The sequence below is a fragment of the Scyliorhinus torazame genome, chromosome 16 (genome assembly GCF_047496885.1).
Source record: "Scyliorhinus torazame isolate Kashiwa2021f chromosome 16, sScyTor2.1, whole genome shotgun sequence".
Taxonomy (NCBI): domain Eukaryota; kingdom Metazoa; phylum Chordata; class Chondrichthyes; order Carcharhiniformes; family Scyliorhinidae; genus Scyliorhinus; species Scyliorhinus torazame.
In genome coordinates, this window is record NC_092722.1 from 32,827,288 (window position 1) to 32,848,643 (window position 21,356).

Here is a 21,356-nt window from a genome sequence, read left to right on the forward strand (position 1 = left end):
GTGTGTGAGAGAGGGGCTGAGGTGAGTGTGTGAGAGAGGGGCTGAGGTGAGTGTGTGAGAGAGGGGCTGAGGTGAGTGTGTGAGAGAGGGGCTGAGGTGAGTGTGTGAGAGAGGGGCTGAGGTGAGGGTGTGAGAGAGGGGCTGAGGTGAGTGTGTGAGAGAGGGGCTGAGGTGAGTGTGTGAGAGAGGGGCTGAGGTGAGTGTGTGAGAGAGGGGCTGAGGTGAGTGTGTGAGGTGAGAGAGGCTTTGGAGAAGGTGCAGAGGATGTTTACCAGGATGTTGCCTGGTCTGGAGGGTGTTAGCTATGTGGGGAGACTGAATAGACTTGGACTGGGGTGAGGAGGGTGCAAGCTGGAAGGGAGGGTGTGAAGCTGCGAAGATAGAGGAAGTGATGACGGTAGCACGCCTCGCGCGCTCTATTCCTCTCGAAGCCGTTGGGTTTAAACGGAAGCGCGCGCTGCGCCGCGTTTAGGTACGCAGGCCTATACGTCACCGCGCACTGCGTGGCCGGGAAACGGCAACGGCAGGAGGTCAAGGTGAGGTCAGGATGCGGCCTAGGGTGCAGCGTCGAGGAACAATGAAGCTGTCGGCGGAGTAAATTGGGCGCGCCCTCAGCAGCTGTTGGTGTGGCGGCCGGCACTCTTGGTGCCCGGATTAGGGCGGTAAGGAGCCCGATCGCCCTTCTGGAAAGCCCAGGTGTCCGGTCTCGGCTGCTCTGCCATCTCAGGCACCGGAATCAGGACCTGAGAGTGGCACCAGGTTCATTGGACTAAAACTGAAATAATAGAATTCGAAGTGTTCGAGCTGATGAATGCTCAATAAAAATTATTACAAATATTCTAAAGGGGAAATGTGTTGAGTTATGGAATCAGTTTACTTGCTCTCTTTAAGATACTCCCTCAAATCAAGCTTTGTTCACTTGTCCTAATATCTTATGTGGCTCAGTGCCAAATTGTGTTTGCTAACGCTTCTGCAAAGTGCCTCGGGACGATTTACTACATATTGTTCATCTGCAAGTGGGACAAAGCATGAACAATTTTAAACCCTGCCATCTGGATTAATTGTAATTGATTTTGTTCCTCCAACAGGTGTTCGTGAGTATGGCCACCCTCACACGACAGGATCTCAATTTTGGACAAGGTGCGGACTTTGTTATTCTCACCTTGCCAGTCAGTGATATTCTGTAAGAAATTATAATAAACTGGCTATTTCATTTATGTTAATGTCAATTACCTCCCTTTGCTCCTTTCAGAAGTTGCTGACTAGTTGGAATGTACTTGTCTGCTGTAGCTTGCCCAAGTAGCTGTTGGGCAAAGTTAGTGTTGGAGACATTATTTTTTAAATATAAATTTAGAGTACCCAATTCTTTTTTTTCCAAATAAGGGGCAATTTAGCGTGTCCAAATCATCTATCCTGCACATCTTTGGGTTAGAACATGGAACTGTACAGCACAGTTACAGGCCCTTCGGCCCACAATGTTGTGCCAAACTAGTCTGAAACTAAGTTCAAATCAATCTACTCCCCATCATTCTAGTGCACTCCATATGCCTATCCAATAACCGCTTGAAAGTTCCTAAAGTGACGGACTCCACTACCATAGCTGGGGGTGAGAGCCATGCAGACACAGGGAGAATGTGACCCGGGGCCAGGATCAAACCTGGGTCCTTGGCACTGTGAGGCAGCAGTGCTAACCATTGTGCAACCGAACCGTCAATGTTGGGGACATCATAACTGAACCTGATCTCGTATTCACCTTTTGTCATGGACACTTTCTGGTGGTTATTAGTGGTGATTAGGAACAGAAATTTGAGTACAATATTTGTTTTGCAGCTCTCCTACAGGGATGTGGAGGCCTCTACTGATTGCCTTACAATACTTTGTGCAAAGTAGGACCAGTAGTGTTCCAAATTTTTATTACAACCCTGTTTCCCTTCCCTATATTCGTCTGACACCCAATGTCTTTGCATCGCAAGTTGTAACTGATCTCATCTTCTCACTGTGTCTCCAGTGGTTGCAGATGTACTGTGTGAATTTCTAGAAGTGGCTATACATATGATCCTGTATGTGCGGGAGGTTTATCCAATCGGAATCTTTCAGAAGAGGAAGAAGTATAATGTGCCTGTCCAGGTGAGACAATGGATGACTTTTCAGCGTGTTGATAGTCTGAAGCAGTGATCTGCAGTTCACAATAGTTTATTTTCTGAACATTTGTGTCGCACTACGCACTTGGTTGCAACATTTTTGAGTTTTAGTATGGAGCTGACATTGGGATATCATGCTAAGAATCACTTTTTAAAAAATTGAATGATGCATTATTTACCCTTTCTGAATGCTGTTTGTCTAGATGTCGTGCCACCCAGAGCTTAACCAATACATCCAGGACACACTACACTGCATCAAACCTCTGATTGAGAAGGTGAGGAAAATCTTTAGTAGGGTATTACATCATCATGTACAACTGTTTATATGAACATACTTTTGTCACGGACAAAATTTAGGTTTTCAATCTGCCTGTGAACAGTGTGGTTTGTATGTGAGCTGTGTCTTCAGTGTGATTGTCCCGATTTTAAATAATTTGAGCAGCAAGAATTTTGTGAGTTTAAAAATAAAGGTCTGTTATCCCACCCTTGTGCCTTTCAAAAAGAAAAAGCAACATCTCACTCAGTCGCCTTTGTTGCTCTTTTTAACCTTAGTCTATTTGCTCTGATTACGTCACCTTTGCTCATGAGTCGCCAGGTATCTTTATGATACTGCCACGTGGTTCAAGTTCAGGTTATGATTAATAATACAGCACACCGCTTAGTAAGGATTAAAACAACGGTCATTTATTATATACAAGCAATATTAATACCCTAATACTACTTTCTATATAATAAACCTATCACTACTGGCCAATACTTTACTTAGGAAGAGCCCACCAGGTCAGGGAAACAAATGGCTTGTCCAATCAGATCTGGCCCGCGGGATTCAAAAGGCTGCTACAGGTCGGTGGCTAGGTGTTTCTACCGGATAGCGATCGCTGGATTCAAACTTACTGTTGCCGGTTGCTGTTCTTACGAAGGTCTCGAGCAGACGAAGAGGAGAGAGAGAGAGATCTGAACTTGGCCCCTCACTTTTATAGGGCCCAGGGGCTTCCCACCTCCCGGGGCGGCCCTTGACCCTGAGTCCCAAGTGATTGGATTTGTTCCCAATCCCTGGGGTCGATGTGTCCAATGGTGAGGCGATTCCTCGATCGGGGGGTGGTCGTTCACCTGTCTTTGTTTCGGCCACTGCAGGCGCCGACAGGTCTGGCCCGGTATTCAATTGCTAATATGTTGCAATTGTTCCCGGGGATAGCCGATTTAACTGCAGATGTCTGGATAGATGGGCTGCAAACAGTCCTGAATGTAACTGCAAATACCTGGGTTGCTGGGCTGTTGATAGCCCTGAGTATCGATCTGGGCTAACTTCCCCAGAGCCGAATATGCAATACTGTCTGCAGCTGCCTGCTTGTGTCTTGTTAGCTGCTTTTCCCAGCAATCTTCCGGGTTAGCCATTTCAAACTGGGTTTTGGCCAGATTAATCGGAACGCAGCCATTTTACGTGGCTACATTCCAGCCTTGTGATCCTAATGCGAAGCGTGAAGGATCACATAAATGTTGTCCTCTTCGTTCCCTGACCGGGGAGGGGGGGGGGGGGGGGGGGGGGGGGCACCTCCTACATGGCCACTACTCTGACCCTAACTATGCACAAAAATTTACCTAAACAATTCTTGAGGGCGCTATGTCAGGCAGGGGCAAAAATCTATAAAAAAAATAAACTGGGAACCTCTAATTTTACCGAAACAATTCTTCAAGCATTTTACAATCTTATCTCTCTAAACATACAATAATAATCACAACATTTAATATACTCTTTCCTGGCTTGGCAGTCAAGCTCAGGATCATATATTTCCATACATTTTCTTTTTATTTACAGGAAAAACCGCCAGTGCATGTTTTATTATTCATATGTCGGGGGGCCTGGGGTCTGGTCATAGCCGAATATCGTGGATTGGATCCGATAGACCGGGGTTCGAGCGCGGTACGCTCTCCTTTTCCACTTGCGGAGGCGCATGGTCTGTACTGCACAACTGAGTATAGCCCATGCCAACAGTGCCTCAATGATGTACGATAAGGAGTACCAAGTTATGAACTTGGCACACCAGGATAATGCAGCGTGGTTGGTGACTGGGCCCTTGGTACTACTGGGCCGTGAAGTGTTAACAGTAAAGGGGTTTGGAGTGATGGGGTCCGCGTTCCCGCGCAACCAAATGTCCAGAACGAACATTTGAGCACGATGAAAGGAGTCCTCATGGCTGTCTTCTTTCTTTCCTTTTCCTGTGTTCGCTGGTTTTCTCCGGACGTGGAGCTTCTGGAGTCCTGTAAGACAAGCGTAGTGTGTGTAAATACTTCGGTTTAATATCTGGTGTGTTAGTGTGTCTTTCCTTCTTGGGGGCCAATTAAACCCTTATAATTAGTCACAATATGTGACTCTTCCCCCCCCCCCCCCCCCCCCCCCCCATTTGTTTTTTTCCAAAACAAATGTTTGGACACGGCACACTTCCCAATGGTGGCCCAGTGCTAAGTTTATCAACCAAATGTTCCAGGATGTAAATAGCATGTGGCAGCAACCCAAAGGTTGCCTAAATAGAATAAAACTGTTTTTGAAAGAAAAGTTCGAATGAGGTGCGTGTGGGCCGCGACGGGTAAGATTTGGGTGGAGTCCCTGGGTAGGATGGCTACCAATACCGTATCTTCCCTACCCGAGCGTTTTTGACCAACGGGGGGGTCCCCAGGCAGGGCGGGTCTCACGCCGTTTCTCCACTGCCTGAGCGACCAAAGAACGGACAAAAATGTAGTCATCATGGTGGGGTTACTGTTCTGATTCTACCATCAAATCAGAAGAGTAGCTACGATCGGGCGTCTGGTCTGGTGACCATGTATCTGTGGACAAGTTGGTACCGCTGAACAAGCGTCTGGCTTGTCCAATTGGGAAAAGAGCTAAAAAGTTCAGGTGAATGGATGTGGGGCGGTGAGAACATTCTCCTGTAGGACGAACAACATTTAACAAACAGACAGACAACATAAAACATTCTGCAGGTTCCATCAGAAAGGACAACACTTTTCACCAAGTGTCTCCTTTAAATCATCATGTGGACACCTCAGTTGTCGGTCGCTATGGGCTCTGCCTTTTTCTTGAGAGTGCCTGTCGGTTGGGCACTCTGTGGTTTTTTAGGGCCATTGCATTCTTTAGCAAAATGTCCCAACTGTCCGCAATTGTAGCACTCTTGCGGTTTGGCTGGGGGGTTGTTCTTTCCCTCGTTTACCCAGGCGGGGTTGTGGCGAGTGGGTCTTATTGCCTGCACGTCTGCGGCGGCTTGGTTTTCCTCGGGGGTTCTAGTTGCTGATTTGCCGTGAGCCGCTTGTTCCCAAACGCGGGACAATCTTTTGACCACCCACTTTTCATTATGAGCCTCCTCCGTGGGGTCATAATTGCTACAGGCATTCTGTCCTGCTTCCGTGGCATGGAAGATAAGGGTGCGTGTCCACTTGGCCATATTGTCTGGGGACAAATGGGCACGGTCTACGTTGCCGAAAACGGCTTCAAAATGAATCCACAAGCGTCCTGCGAACGCTGTGGGGTGTTCAGACTTTTTCTGTCTGCATTTATTCAGACCGTCTACGGGGTCGCCCCGGTTGTACCCGATCGCATCCAGGATGGCGGTATGCATTTCTGCAAGGGTGCCTCCTCCTACATTCTGTGGGTCGGGAAGGGCTGCTGCGACCGATGGGTCTAAGCTGAGGACCGTGAGCTTTACCTGCTCTTTCTCATCCAGGCCGTACATGGTCGCCTGGTGTTTGACGGTGGCAAAGAAATGGTGTGGGTCTGAAGCGGGGAGGAACGGTGTGATTTTGGCACACGCGTCCCGTAATTGGGTCACTGTGAGGGGGGTGGAATATAAGACTTCCGCCTCGTCTGCTGTGGCGGTGCGGTGGGTTGTTACAGGGTTCATGGGAGCCTGTATTATCTGTTGTCTGGGGGGTGGGGGTGCTTTCCTCCTTTGGGGTTTTCGCTGCGCACATGCTCCCTGAACATATCTCTGCGCTGTCTCTTGCAATTCTTCCCAATCAGGGCCGTCTTCCTGGTCTAAACTTTCCCCAAAGGTTTCTTGAAATCCCTCTTGGACAGAAAGTAGTGCTTTCAAGTCTGCAATCTGCTTTCGGCACTTTGCATGGTCCAAAGTACTCTGCCTTTGTTCCGTGGTTGTGGCGTGGAGCGCTCTCAAGGCTGCCTTGAGATCACTGCATTGTTTCTGGAGCGTCTCTACCTGGTTTTCTGTTTCTTTCTTTACCAGGACTGCACGCTGCAGGTCCTGATAAGCCTTTTCATATTGTGACTGGAAACTACTCAAGTGCGCCATACAAGATTGGTGACCCCGTTTGGCGTCAGCCACCTCTTCGTCCTTTGCTGCTAATTTCCCTTTTAACTCCATGTTCTCTTTCTCAACTTTGCATACATCGATTTTACTCATCCGATGTATGCCTTCTATTTCCTTGCGGAGCGTCCTGACGACCTCCTCTGTGCCTCGCAATTGTGCCAGACAGGACACAATTGCCATCGGCTTGTGCGCTTTTGCTAAACTCTTTTTGTGGATCTCACTCAGGTTCTCCCACCAAGTATGCCCTATACTTCCAGGACCTGAGTCGTCGTTATTGCAGAAATCCTTCCACATGGGCCATCCTTTGCCCTGCAGAAATTTGCGGATTGCCACTTCCCAAACGGGACACTGTCCCGCTCCTACGCTGCTGACTGGTGCGACAGCAAAATCTTCGGGGTTCATGAGGCGCTGCATCGCTTGCATTGCCTGCATGGCTCTCTCTTATCTGCTCGTTACGTTCGAATTTGGAACAGGGGGCTAAGGTGGTGTGGTAGATGCGGGTACGGCTTGCGCTAATTTCCGAAATACCAACTGCCGATAGTTTTGACGCAACAAAAAAGCTATCAGTTTTGCCTTATAACCCTGTTAGTTACGCATGCATATACACACTTCCGAATTGTGAATTATTAACCAGAACCGCTTGAACACTTGTGGGTTTTTTTTTTTTGTTTCCGATTGGATTCTAATTCAAAATTTCTTGGGTTCTCCCGGAGTGGTTTTCCACTTCTAGATCGGGTCCCGTCAGGATGTCGCCAATTATGTTGCTCTTTTTAACCTTAGTCTATTTGCTCTGATTACGTCACCTTTGCTCATGAGTCACCATGTAACTTTATGATACCACCACGTGGTTCAAGTTCAGGTTATGATTAATAATACAGCACACCGCTTAGTAAGGATTAGAACAACGGTCATTTATTATATACAACAAGCAATATTAATACACTAATACTACTATCTATATAATAAACCTATCACTACTGGCCAATACTTAACTTAGGAAGAGCCCACCAGGTCAGGGAAACGAATGGCTTGTCCAATCAGATCTGGCCCGCGGGATTCAAAAGGCTGCTACAGGTCGGTGGCTAGGTGTTTCTACCGGATAGCGATCGCTGGATTCAAACTTACTGTTGCCGGTTGCTGTTCTTACGAAGGTCTCGAGCAGGCGAAGAGGAGAGAGAGAGAGAGAGAGAGATCTGAACTTGGCCCCTCACTTTTATAGGGCCCAGGGGCTTCCCGCCTCCCGGGGCGGCCCTTGACCCTGAGTCCCAAGTGATTGGATTTGTTCCCAATCCCTGGGGTCGATGTGTCCAATGGTGAGGCGATTCCTCGATCGGGGGGTGGTCGTTCACCTGTCTTTGTTTCGGCCACTGCAGGCGCCGACAGGTCTGGCCCGGTATTCAATTGCTAATATGTTGCAATTGTTCCCAGGGATAGCCGATTTAACTGCAGGTGTCTGGATAGATGGGCTGCAAACAGTCCTGAATGTAACTGCAAATACCTGGGTTGATGGGTTGTTGATAGCCCTGAGTATCGATCTGGGCTAACTTCCCCAGAGCCGAATATGCAATACTGTCTGCAGCTGCCTGCTTGTGTCTTGTTAGCTGCTTTTCCCAGCAGCCTTTCGGGTTAGCCATTTCAAACTGGGTTTTGGCCAGATTAATCGGAACGCAGCCATTTTACGTGGCTACACCTTACACATGCTATCACAAAGGTTAGATACAAATGAAAAAAAAAATACAATTACAAAGTCTTTGTGGCAGGCCTATAGTTTTTTAGATGGCTTGATGCTTTTAGTTGATGTGAAGTTCTTCTAAGCAGAGGATTCCCAGTGATACTTGTAGTTGATTTTTCAGAAGGTTGGTTCTGAGGTGAACGTGGAATTGAAAAATGTTGGGGAGAGTCCTCACACTTTTGAGATATTGCTGTTTATTACTTTGACTACGTAGTTGACTTCCAGATAGCTCATTTACTTTTCTGAAGGACTCGGATAGAACTCTTTTTCTGCAAGGAACCTTTGCTGTTTTAAAAGCATATAAAAAACATGGCTGTGCTCATTGTGTGACTTGTACAGGTTTGAAAATCCTTTGTTCAAATCAAGATAGTATGTTGATCACACATCCTGTGTTCTCGTTTGATACTTTGGAATTCATCATCTAATTTGAATGAGAAACCATCATAATACAATGGAGGGTCAATCACATTTGTCTAACAGAGTTTCAATGTTCTTTTTGTTCTTGGTGAAACAGAAAGATGAATCAGCTGGAATGCCATAGTTCTGTTGTTGATTATCCATCATTAAACAAAGGGATGTGTAAATTTCCCATCTGGTTGTGAATGTCCATACTCAATTAGCTATTTATTTGATACTCCGGACTGTCTGGCTCAGAAACCCAAAGATCATGTTATTTGCAGTGGCCAATTTAATAAACATTTAAAAATGTTGTCTTAAAGTTTGTAATATATTGGAGCAAGACATTTCATTGAATCAGTTTCTATTCCAAATTATCTCCTCTTACCCCTGTTATGGGCCAGGTTTTAGAGAACACCAAAGTATATCATGGAGTTCACCTGACCCACAACTTTAAATAGATTTTTGTTATAGGGAGCACAAGGGCCCACTTTCCAGGTGTGATGCAACAGAGATCTAAAGTATGTTTAAACAACAACAATGTTTATTCTATGAATCCAGACAACATTTTATAAACACAAAGTAAACATCTTATCAACTACCAACACTGATAATCCCCACAGATACAATATTCTATAGGTAACTCTTAATAACTTTCCTAACAACATCCATAAGTCAAAAACCCTTTTTAACAAAGACAATAGGTTTGCATTCCTTACAGAAACAGGTATTACTTTGAAATCATCAAGATCTGGAGAAATTCTTTAGTAGGCACATAGAGAAATCAAAATACACCTTCTTGCTTCAATGCAGCTCCCCAACTGAAAACGAAACCAAGACACAAAGCAGCTTCCAGCTCAAAACAAAAGTAAAAGACAGAATCACATTCCAGCTCCACCCACACAATGACATCACTGCAGCTATTTGATAAACACCCATTTCTTAAAGGGACCCACATATGACACCCCAACTGCATTTAAATATGTCACCCTCCGAGGGTGGTAAGTACTTGGATCAAGTGAAACTGGGGTATGTGCACAGCAGCTGTTAGGGTTACAAATTGATGTCAGTCTATATTGCTCACTTTTTCTATATCTCTTCTCTCTCCCCACAACATACGTGTGGCAGAGAGGGGACTTTTGTCCACTTATTGACCTATCTGATAACGTCCTTGCTAAATTATCTCCTAATCATAATGACAATCTTTATTAGTGTTACAAGTAGGCTAACTCTCCAAGTTACCTTAATATCACCTATGCCTGCAACCTGTACCACAAAGGGATACCAGAAATAGGGTAATGGTGTTGGGACACCCATCACCTCCAAGTTCCCTTCAAAGTACAAACAATGTGGACTTGAACATCTGTGGTTCCTATTGTTGCCAGATCAAATCCCTCCCCCACCAGCATCCCCCATTACAACTCTGCATTTGGGAAGTGTCCACTCACCTCCTGAGAACAAGTAGATTACTGAAATGTCCGTGAAATCCAGCAAATAATCGGTTCTCTATCTGCTGTTGGGATGTCTGTGTATCAGCAGAAACTGTTGCTTGAAGGGCTGTTGCAGGTTCCTGCCAATCTTTGTTCATGTCTGTTTGTTAATATGCTTGGGATGTGCTGCTGGTGGACTATGACCTGCACTCTTTTTCCTGTTTAGAATGAAGTGGATCGTATAGTGTTGGTAATCCTGGATAAGGAGCATCATCCTGTGGAACGCTTTGTCTTTGAGATATCCCAACCTCCTCTACTGTCTGTCAGGTGAGGTATTTTTAGCATTCTGTTTTCTTGTACTACCTACGTCATCAAACGATTGATCAGATTCCTGAAATTGTTACAATTAAACTTGGATCTAACGCAAGTAGAGCTGATTTAATCTCTTTGTTTAAAATTGAATAGTTAAAAAAATCATTTAGGTCTCCCTTTTACCATTAATCTAAATATTGTAACCCTTTTCCTGCATTCTTTTAAAATTTAAAGTGCCCAATTCTTTTTTTTTCCAATTAAGGGGCAATTTAGCGTGGGTAATCCACCCCCCGGCCGCCGACTAGCCATCCCCTTTTCTGGGCCAGCCCCCCCGTCCAGGTCCCGCGCACCCACCTGTCCCCCAGGTGGCGCCTTCCAGTCCCGACCACCTCTTCTTGCCAGCTCCCCCTTGCACTCAGCAGCAGCAACCCAGTTAGTTGCCCCCCCCCGCTAGATCCCCATCGAACATGGTTACTCCCCCCATAATGCTTCCGAATGTCAGCTAACTCTAGCTGACCCCGGCTTCCCCCGTTCTCTCTTTGACCCCCCTGCGTGTGGGGCTCTCTTCCTTCCTGCGCCTATCTTCCCGCCATCATCTCCATAGCGCGGGAAAAATCCTGCGCTTTCTTATTGGCCCCGCCCCCTATGGCGCAGCTCCCTCATTCCCCATTCTCATTCTCTCTGTCCCTTTTTCCACCGGCGCCCACATTTCTTCGTGTCCCCCCCATCAAGGGGAGAGAAATTCCCCATCCAACGTTACTATATAATAAACCTCCCATTTCCCAATTTACATTTCTGTACCACAACCTCGTTGTTTCCCCCCAACATCAAACTCTCAGTTCTAGTCCAGTTTCTCCTCTTGGATGAAGGTCCAAGCCTCATCCGCCGTTTCGAAGTAGTAGTGCTTGCCCTGATGCGTGACCCACAATCGCGCCGGCTGCAGCATCCCAAATTTTATTTTCTTCCTGTGAAGCACTGCCTTGGCCCGATTAAAGCTCTCCCTCCTTCTCGCAACCTCCGCACTCCAGTCCTGATACACTCATATCACCGCATTCTCCCACTTGCTACTCCGTATCTTCTTGGCCCAGCTCAGAACAGCCTCTCTGTCCATGAAGCGGTGAAATCTCACCACTATCGCCCTTGGTATTTCACCCGCCTTTGGTCTTCTCACAAGGACCCGGTGCGCTCCTTCCACCTCCAGGGGGCCCGTTGGGGCCTCAGCTCCCATTAGCGTATGGAGCATCGTGCTCACATAAGCCCCAACATCAGCTCCCTCTGTTCCTTCGGGGAGACCTAGAATCCGTAGGTTCTTCCTCCTCGAGCTGTTCTCCAGGGCGTCCAACCTTTCGATACACCTCTTAAGTAGCGCCTCATGCGTCTCCATTTTTACCACCAGGCCCTGTATCTCATCCTCATTTTCGGCTGCCTTTGCCTTCACTCCACGGAGCTCTATCGCCTGGACCTTTTGTGTTTCCTTCAGTCCATCGATTGCCAATAGCGTCGGCGGCAGCACCTCCTTCTTTAGTTCCTCCACACACCGTCGGAGGAATTCCTGCTGGTCCGGGCCCCATGTCGTCTGGGCTCCATCTGCCGCCATCTTGCTTCTCCCTTCTCTTCTCTGCCGCTGTTCCAAAGGATCCTTTGCAATCTGGCCACTGCCACTGGTCCTTTCCATACACCCCTGGGGGGGACACCTTCCTTCATCACCCCACACTAGGTTTGGTCTGAAAAAATTTCCGTTGGGGCTCCCGAAAAGAGCCCAAAAGTCCGTTAGAACGGGAGCTGCCGAAACGTGCGGCTTAGCAGTGCATCGCCGCAACCGGAAGTCCATCCTTTTTTCTTTTTGATGAGACTCTCAATTTTCCTGTTCATCCACGGTTCCTGAATCCTGCCTTTCCTGTCTTTCTGTTTCATCGGCACAGGCCAGTCCTGCACTCCCATCAACTGCTGCTTAAAAGACTCCCACATGCCAAATGGGGATCCAGCCTCTCCCAAACAACAGCCTCTAAATCCTGCCAAATCTGGATGTAGTTAGCCTTCCCCTAATTTAGTACCTTAACCCTTGGACAACACTCGTCCTTTTCCATGATTATCCGAAAGCTTACCGAATTGTGGTCACTGTTCGCCACATGTTCCCCCACTGCAACTTTGATGACCTGGCCGGGTTCGTTCCCTAGTACTAGGTCCAGTATAACCTCCTCTCTAGTCAGACTATCCACATATTGTTCCTGGATACACTCAACACATTCCTCACCATTCGGACCTCTAGCCCTAAGGCATTTCCAGTCAATATGAGAAAAATTAAAATTTCTCACTACAACCCTATTATTTCTAGATCTATCCAGAATCTGCTTACATATCTGTTCTTCAATTGGCTGGGTTGGATTTGTCCTGTTTTTTGTGTATATGACATATCCTGGCAATTTTCAACATTGCTGGGTAGATGCTAGTGCTGTAGCTTAAAGGCTAGGGGTGCTTCAAGGTCTGGAGCAAAATAGTTGACTTTGTTTTCCAGAGCTGTCTTTTATTTCTGACTCTTTCTCATTATTCCCATCTCCCTATTTCTGTATTTAAAAAAAAAAAAAGTATGCTGACATTCCCTTTTAAATCAATCTATATGATCTTGCTCTAATTCTGAAAACAGGCTGGTTTGTTCCTGAGGCTGATGTCACAAGAGTTGATGATGGGGCAGCTTGGGGTCCTCTGCAAAAAATGGGAGCGAAGAGGAGCAGGAGCAGAGAGGCCTGGGAGTGTGTATAGACATTTTCTCTATTGTTCATAGAATTATACAGGTGAGGTCAGGATCACACATGGTTGTGTTATTTCCATGGTAAGGCGGCATGGTAGCATAGTGGTTATCACTTCACAGCGCCAGGGTCCCAGGTTCGATTCCCGCTTGGGTCCCTGTCTGTGCAGAGTCTGCCCATGTCTGCTTGGGTTTCCTCTGGGTGCTCTGGTTTCCTCCCACAAGTCCCAAAATACGTGCTTGTTAGGTGAATTGAACATTCTGAATTCTCCCTCAGTGTCCCCGAACAGGCACCGGACTGTGACGACCAGGAAATTTTAACAGTAACTTCATTGCAGTGTTAATGTAAGCCTACTTGTGGCAATAATAAAGATTATTATAAATAAACATTAATGAGACTCCTATTTGAAGTCCATCACGGAATGCCAAAGGCCAGTTGAGCAATACCCAGGAAGGGTCAGTGTCTTCAGAAGAAAAGTGGTGTAAAATCGAGGAAAGAGTATTAAGAACATAGTGTTTGAAGGGCACTTGTACGTCCAAACCTTTATTGTTGGATTTTTCCGTGAGATCCATTAATCTTATTGTTTTGCAGCTCTGATTCACTGCTTTCCCGTGTTGAGCAGCTTCTTCGAGCATCGATCCTGAAGATCAGTGTCTGTGATGCAATTCTTGACAGCAACCCTCCTGGTAAATATGTGGGTAGGATTGTGTTTGTTGCGTCCACAGTTGTGGCATCTGAATTTGCTTCCTTCAGCTAGCCATCCAGGGAAAAACTGACTAGATGCAATCTGACTAAGGGAATTGGACTGTTCTTTATGCTCTTCTCTGGAGCAGCAAATTTTCTCTGCTCTGGTCTCCCCTCCTATCCTGAAGGTAACTCCTTCACTGGGGTTATGGTTTTATAGACACCAGTTCCTTTTCGGAATCTGTAATAGAACATGGTGGAACACCTTTTTAAAAGTACCCAGCTCGATTTTTTTTTTTTTCCAACTTAGGGCAATTTAGCCTGGCCAATCCACCTACCCTGTGCATCTTTGGATTGTGGGGGTGAGACTCACGCAGACATGGGGAGAATGTTCAAATTCCACACGGACAGTGACCCGGGGCTGTGATTGAACCCAGATCCTCGGCGCCGTGAGGCAGCAGTGGTAACCACTACATCACTGTGCCGCCCCTTAGTGCAACACTCTCTTGACTCTCAGACCAAATTGTCCACTTTTTTTTTCCCTCTTGACATTTATGGATGTCACACATTTCTTTCACTATTTTTATCTGCTTTTTTGAAAATGCATGCAAATGGCAATTCTTGATTTCCAAGCCTGGATAGTGAATGCTGCCAGCCCATTTGATTGAGTAGCATCACAGCTCAATTCAATTGTCTTTTCCACTGGATAACACTGCCTCTTTTCTCCCTTAATGTAGAGACCGAAGGAGAGCTTTCTTTCATGCTTTCAGGTCCTTGCAATTGGCCTAAAGTCTTTCACGTTTGAAATGTTACTCTTTAGTAGGCAAATGTATGGCCAGTACATGTATAAAGCAGTCACGCACCACGCAAATAAATAACCAGATCATTGGGGTGGCACAGTGGTTAGCATTGATGCATCACAGCTCCAGTATCCCAGGTTCAATTACGGCTTTTGGTGACTTAGTGGAGTTTCTTTTTAAATTTAGAGTACCAAATTCTTTTTTTCCATTTAAGGGGCAATTTAGCATGGCCAATCCACCTAACCTGCACATCTTTGAGTTGTGGGGATGAAACCCATGCAGACTCGGGAGAATGTGCAAACTCTACACGGACAGTGACCCAGGGCTTGGATTCGAACCCGGGTCCTCAGCGCCGTAGTCCCAGTGCTAACCTCTGCGCCACATGCCGCCCTGTCTGTGTGGAGTTTGCACTTTCTCGCTGTTGCTAACTTTTCTGTTGGTTCAATTGCTCTGTTTTATTACCTTTGCTCTCGAGTCGCCAGGTATCTTTATGATACCGCCATGAGGTTCAAGTCCAAGTAATTATCAATAACTCAATACACCAATTAGTAAGATTCAAATCAAAGCACATTTATTATACACAGTAATCGCTACTCATGCACAAATTCTACGTCTAAGCTACTTCTACAACTAACAGGCCTATATTTAACTTCGGACTGGCCCACCAGGTCAGGGGAACAAATGGCCTTTCGTTCGGGTTCTGAGTCTGCGGGATTCGAAGTTGGTACGGATTGGTAACTAGGAGCGCCTATCTCGTAGCGAGCGTTGAATTAAGACTTACGGTCTTTCGGCAGTCACTGCACCAGTCACGGTCAAGGTTGGTTCGCGTTGCTGGGTGACCCGGGCAGGACGAAGAGAGCGAGTTGAACTTGGGGGCTTAACTTTATAGTCCCCAGGGGCTTCCCGCCTTTCGGGGCGGACCCCGTACCTGGTCCCAAGTGATTGGACTTTGTCCCAACCGCTTGGTTCGATTTCTCCAATACTGGAGCGGTTCCCTGATCGATGGGCGGTCTTGAGGTGTTCGTTAACCTCTTTGTGTTGGCTCCTGCTGGCGCCGGAGAGTCTGGCTTAGTTTTGTGTGTCCCAAATGTTGCTATTGTTCCCGTGGATTGCTCATTAGTATGTAGATGGCTGCTACATTATTATGCTGATGGTCGCTGGTATCGATGCTGTCTGGGCTTTTGCAGAGTTAAATACACAGCAAACCTGCACCTGCTGGTTTCTGCCTGTGTTGGCTGAATTTCCCATCAGCCTTTACCATTCGCCATTTTAAATTGGGACTTGGCCAATTCAGGTTGCTACATCCCTGTGTCTGCATGGGTTTGCTCCAGGTGCTCTGGTTTCCTCCCACGGCCCAAAGGTGTGCAAATAAGGTGGATTGACCGTAATAAATTGGCCTTAGTGTCCAAAAGGTTAGGTGGGGGTATTGGGTTGCAGGGATAGGGTGGAGGCATGGGCTTAAGTAGGGTGCTCTTTTCAAGGGCCAGTGCAGCTCGATGGGCCAAATGGCCTCCTTCTGCACTGTAAATTCTATGATATATTTGTTTTTGTTAGTATTGGTTGCAGAAGTAATGGTGCCCATAATTCAAGGAGAGCTACCTCTTGTAGTTCGATTACTTACATACTCATGGGCAGGCAGGTAATTTAATGTTTCATCCAAAGCAACAAACCTCTGACCATACAACACTCCTTCAATACATCACTGAAGCATTTTTATCCCTAACACATGCCCCAGATGCTCAGCTAATTTAGCAGACTGGAATTGAGCCTGGGACATTCTAGGCCTGTAGGGCTCTGAGGACTAGTTGTTGAGCTACTGCGGAAGCATGACTGCAGAAATTTACAAAGCAATACTGAAAGCAGAAGCTGGAATAATTTCCTCCCATATATGGATTAGAATTGTGCTGTTTATTTCTAGGCTGTACCTTTACTGTCTTGGTTCATACACGAGATGTTGCCACTCGAAACATGGAGAAAATTCAAGTGATAAAGGTAAGTAGACCATCTGGGTAGATGCAGTGGGCTAAAGTCTGTGCTATGCAATTGTTGATAATTGTGAGGGTTCATATTTAACATGTTTCCAGTCATTGGATCGAGAAGTTCTGTAGCTTCACCACATCTAGTTGGGAATGGCGGTGACCTTTCGGGCAACCTTTGGAAGGAAATAAACTCCATAAACATTCAGTGCTGTCAGCGTCAACAACACTGACCATTAGCTTAACCAAATTGGCCGTATCATCACTGGCCAGGGCAAAACGTTCGCTTCCTTGCCCCTCAAGAGTTTCCCTGTCATTCAGAAGGCTCAACTAAGAATTGTGACATACTTTCCCCATTTGCTTCGATGGGGTAGATGCAACACCTCTTTAGAAACACATCCCACTGAATTCAATATCCATCATCTATGGTGTTTACACACATTCTACCCGTGTTTGCGTGAGTTTCGCCCCCACAACCCAAAGATGTGCAGGGTAGGTGGATTGGCCATTCTAAATTGCCACTTAATTGGAAAAGAAATAATTGGGTACTCTAATTTTTTTTAAAAAATCCATCGTCTATGCCACCTGGGTGAACATAAGAACTAGGAACAGGAGTAGGCCATCTGGCCCCTCGAGCCTGCTCCGCCATTTAATGAGATCATGGCTGATCTTTGTGGACTCAGCTCCACTCTCCAGCCCATACACCATATCCCTGAATCCCTTTATTCTTTAGAAAGGTATCTATCTTTTTCTTAAAAACGTTTAAAGAAGGAGCCTCAACTGCTTCACTGGGCAAGGAATTCCAGAGATTCACAACCCTTTGGGTGAAGAAGTTCCTCCTAAACTCGGTCCTAAATCTACTTCCCCTTATTTTGAGGCTATGCCCCCCTAGTTCTGCTTTCCCCGACCAGTGGAAACAACCTGCCTGCATCTATCCTATCTATTCCCTTCATAATTTTATATGTTTCAATAAGATTCCCCCCGCATCCTTCTAAATTCCAATGAGTACAGTCCCAGTCTACTCAACCTCTCGTCATAATCTAATCCCCTCAACTCTGGGATCAACCTAGTGAATCTCTTGTTTCAAGAACACCTCTAATCCAACAAGCTACCACTAAAATACTATAAGCAGCAACATCATGTGGATCAATGTCACCTGCAAGTTTCCCTCAAGTCACGTGCTTTCCTGACTTGGACACATATCATAATTCCCATTTTGTCACTCGATCAATATCCTGGAGGTCGGTATTCAACACCATTCTGAGAGCAAAATATTCATGATGGACTTCAGTAATTCAAGGCAAGGTCCACTACCACTGCCTTGGGGCAACGAGGAATAAACACAATTCCCAGACCCAAGAACGAATACACAATAAATACCAATTAATGTTGTGTTTTGGCTTCACCCGTTTGTTTGTCTATTCCCTGTATAGGACTTCCCATGGATCCATGCTGATGAACAGGAAGTGAACATGCGAGAGCCACGATTAATCCCACTGAAAACTATGACATCAGATATATTAAAGGTAACAACTTTAATTCTAGCAAAGGGGTGTCTTATGTTCTGTTTGTGGTTCTTGTGTAGTAATTGTAAACTTATTAGATGTTTATGAAACTATTTATTGACCAGAAGAATGCATTAGGTGGTAGCTTTGGGTGGTAAGTAAGGCCATTGTTTGGACAGCATGATAGCATAGTGGTTAGCACAGTTGCTTCACAGCTCCAGGGTCTCAGGTTCGATTACCGGCTTGGGTCACAGTCTGTGCGGAGTCTGCACGTTCTCCCCGTATCTGCGTGGGTTTCCTCCGGGTGCTCTGATTTCATCCCACAGTTCAACGGTATGTAGGTTAGGTGGATTGGCCATGCTAAATTTCCCTTGGTGTACATAAGGTGCGGTGGAGTCACTGGGTTACCGGAATAGGGTGGAGGTGTGGGCTTGGGTAGGGTGCTCTTTCCAAGGGCCGGTGCAGACCCGATGGGCCAAATGGCCTCCTTCTGCACTGTAAATTCTATGAAAATACCACATGAAAGATCATTCATTCTAATTTGTTCTCTATGAACTTCTGAAACCATTAGATGTCAGATGCATGGGATTGTAGAATTACCCCAGTTTATTATAACTGCTGCTTAGATTATATCAGAAGAAAATGATAACAGCAACTCTTTATAAACTGATGTATTCAGCAGTGTTGCTTTCCACTATACGCACAGAGATTTGCAGTTGATTCATGTTTTTAAAAACTTTTTTTTTTACAGATGCAGTTGTATGTTGAGGAGAGAGCTCAGAAAATCTCCTGATAGCACTTCAATTCCAGTAGCCACATTACCAAATCAAACAGATCCCAAGTTACTGGACATGTTTAATCATTGAACTGACTGGTGGGGTATAAGAGAACTTTCAAAACTTGTGTTAATGTGAAACATGAGTAGGGATCAAATCCAGAGAATTGGTATCTATGGGTTATAACCCTTTTGTACTGTAGAGATAATTTGTGGTTTGACCATGCACATTGCCTTGTGCTACATTCGTTGAGGATGAGATGAAATTTGGTGTAATTTTATGGTTCTAGGTTGGGCTTTGAAATAACTTATCTCCTGCATGATTAGGCATAGCTTTTTAATTTAGTGGCCAGACTTTCTCTGAACAGACTGCAGCGCAATTATAGAGCATTGTACAAATGAACAACACTTGTAATCTAGATTCTGCAGCCATCCCAGTGGTTTTCTCCCTGCTTCCATAATATGGAATTAGTCACCAGTGTGTGAGATTATGGCTTTCGTCAGACAGGAGGCAGCAAACCTGTCCTACCCCACCAGAGACTGGTTGCGGTGTCCTGGAGAGGGATGAAACTTTGGATTCAACGGCATCTCGAGATGAAAGAAACTGGCTGAGTAAAAGACATTTTATAAATTAGAAACAGGAAATTGTGTGACGTTTGTGTATTTTTTGTCTTTGTACTTTTCTAAAATGTAGAAAATAAAGTATTTAAATAAATACTAAACTGTTGCAAGGATATTGTGTGAAATTTGTTAACAGCTTTTTAAAAATCGCAATTCCAAGTTCACTTTCTTCTTTTTCTTGGTATAGGGAAATTGCCCAAGGTGTTTCACAGAAGTATAATAAGGCATAAAGACGGTTAACTAGAAAAGGAGATGTGAGGATGGATGATCAAAAGCGTAGACCAAATGGCGGCAAGGTGGCGCAGTGTTTAGCACAACTGCCTCACGGCACTGACGACCCGGGTTTGATCCCGGCTCCAGGTCACTGTCCGAGTGGAGTTTGCACATTCTCCCCATGTTTGTGTGGGTCTCACCCCCCACAACCCAAAGATGTGCAGGCTAGGTGGATTGGCTACGCTAAACTGCCCACTATTTGGGAAAAAGAGAATTGGGTACTCTAAATTTATTTTAAAAAAGCTTAGTCAAAGAATTGGATCTTCAGAATCTTGAATGGCGATGGAGAGACTTTCATAGAATGGTCTCTAGAAAATACTTTGAGTTCAAAGTGGGTGAGTTTTACTTGCCCACATTGAATTAATTTGCTATAGTACTACCTACTCAAACTTCCTGTTTCTCTGCAATTTTCTAGTCCTATCTGGATTACTTACTGTCTCTGCTAACCTGGTGTCACCTTAGAACATAGAACATAGAACAGTACAGCACAGAACAGGCCCTTCGGCCCTCAATGTTGTGCCGAGCATTGTCCGAAACCAAGATCAAGCTATCCCACTCCCTGTCATTCTGGTGTGCTCCATGTGCCGATCCAATAACCGCTTGAAAGTTCCTAAAGTGTCCGACTCCAATATCACAGCTGGAAGTCCATTCCACACCCTTACCACTCTCTGAGTGAAGAACCTACCTCGGACATCCCTCCTATATCTCCCACCCTGAACCTTATAGTTATGCCCCCTTGTAACAGCTACATCCACCCGAGGAAATAGTCTCTGAACGTCCACTCTATCTATCCCCCTCATTATATTATAAACCTCTATTAAGTCGCCTCTCATCCTCCTCCGCTCCAAAGAGAAAAGCCCTAGCTCCCTCAACCTTTCCTCATAAGACCTATCCTGCAAACCAGGCAGCATCCTGGTAAATCTCCTTTGCACCCTTTTCAATGCTTCCACATCCTTCCTATAATGAGGTGACCAGAACTGCACACAATACTCCAAATGTGGTCTCACCAGGGTCATGTATAGTTGCAGCATAACCCCGCGGCTCTTAAACTCAAGCCCCCTGTTAATAAACGCTAACACACTATAAGCCTTCTTCACGGCTCTATCCACTTGAGTGGCAACCTTCAGAGATCAGTGGACATGAACCCCAAGATCTCTCTGTTCCTCCACAATTCCTCAGAACCCTACCATTGACCCTGTAAGCAGCATTCAATTTTTTCCACCAAAGTGAAACACCTCGCACTTATCAGGGTTAAACTCCATTTTTCGGCCCAGCTCTGCATCCTATCAATGTCTCTTTGCAGCCTACAACAGCCCTCCACCTCATCCACTACTCCACCAATCTTGGTGTCATCAGCAAATTTACTGACCCACCCTACAGCCCCCTCCTCCAAGTCATTGATAAAAATCACAAATAGCAGAGGACCCAGCACTGATCCCTGTGGTACACCACTGCTAACTGGTCTCCAGTCTGAAGATTTTCCACCCTCTGTCTTCTATGTGATAGCCAGTTACTTATCCAATTGGCCAAATTTCCCTCTATCCCATAGTCTTGGGGTTCATGTCCACTGATCTCTGAAGGTTGCCACTCAAGTGGATAGAGCCGTGAAGAAGGCTTATAGTGTGTTAGCGTTTATTAACAGGGG

General features: G+C 45.8%; 1 protein-coding gene across 2 annotated transcripts; it reads left to right on the forward strand.

Annotated features, from left to right (window-relative positions):
• Positions 1 to 440: 440 nt before the first annotated feature.
• On the forward strand, positions 441 to 19,544 carry mad2l2 (mitotic arrest deficient 2 like 2). Of its 2 annotated transcripts, none has more exons than XM_072478195.1 (9): positions 441 to 536; positions 1,089 to 1,140; positions 2,009 to 2,127; positions 2,345 to 2,416; positions 10,245 to 10,345; positions 13,669 to 13,763; positions 16,480 to 16,553; positions 17,971 to 18,063; positions 18,794 to 19,544. In XM_072478195.1, exons 2-9 carry the CDS (start codon positions 1,101 to 1,103, stop codon positions 18,833 to 18,835), a joined length of 636 nt encoding a protein of 211 aa, XP_072334296.1. In that variant the 5' UTR covers positions 441 to 536; positions 1,089 to 1,100; the 3' UTR covers positions 18,836 to 19,544. The 2 variants fall into 2 exon arrangements, with proteins under 2 accessions (XP_072334296.1, XP_072334295.1); XM_072478194.1 differs by having other exon boundaries at positions 493 to 662.
• Positions 19,545 to 21,356: the final 1,812 nt, after the last annotated feature.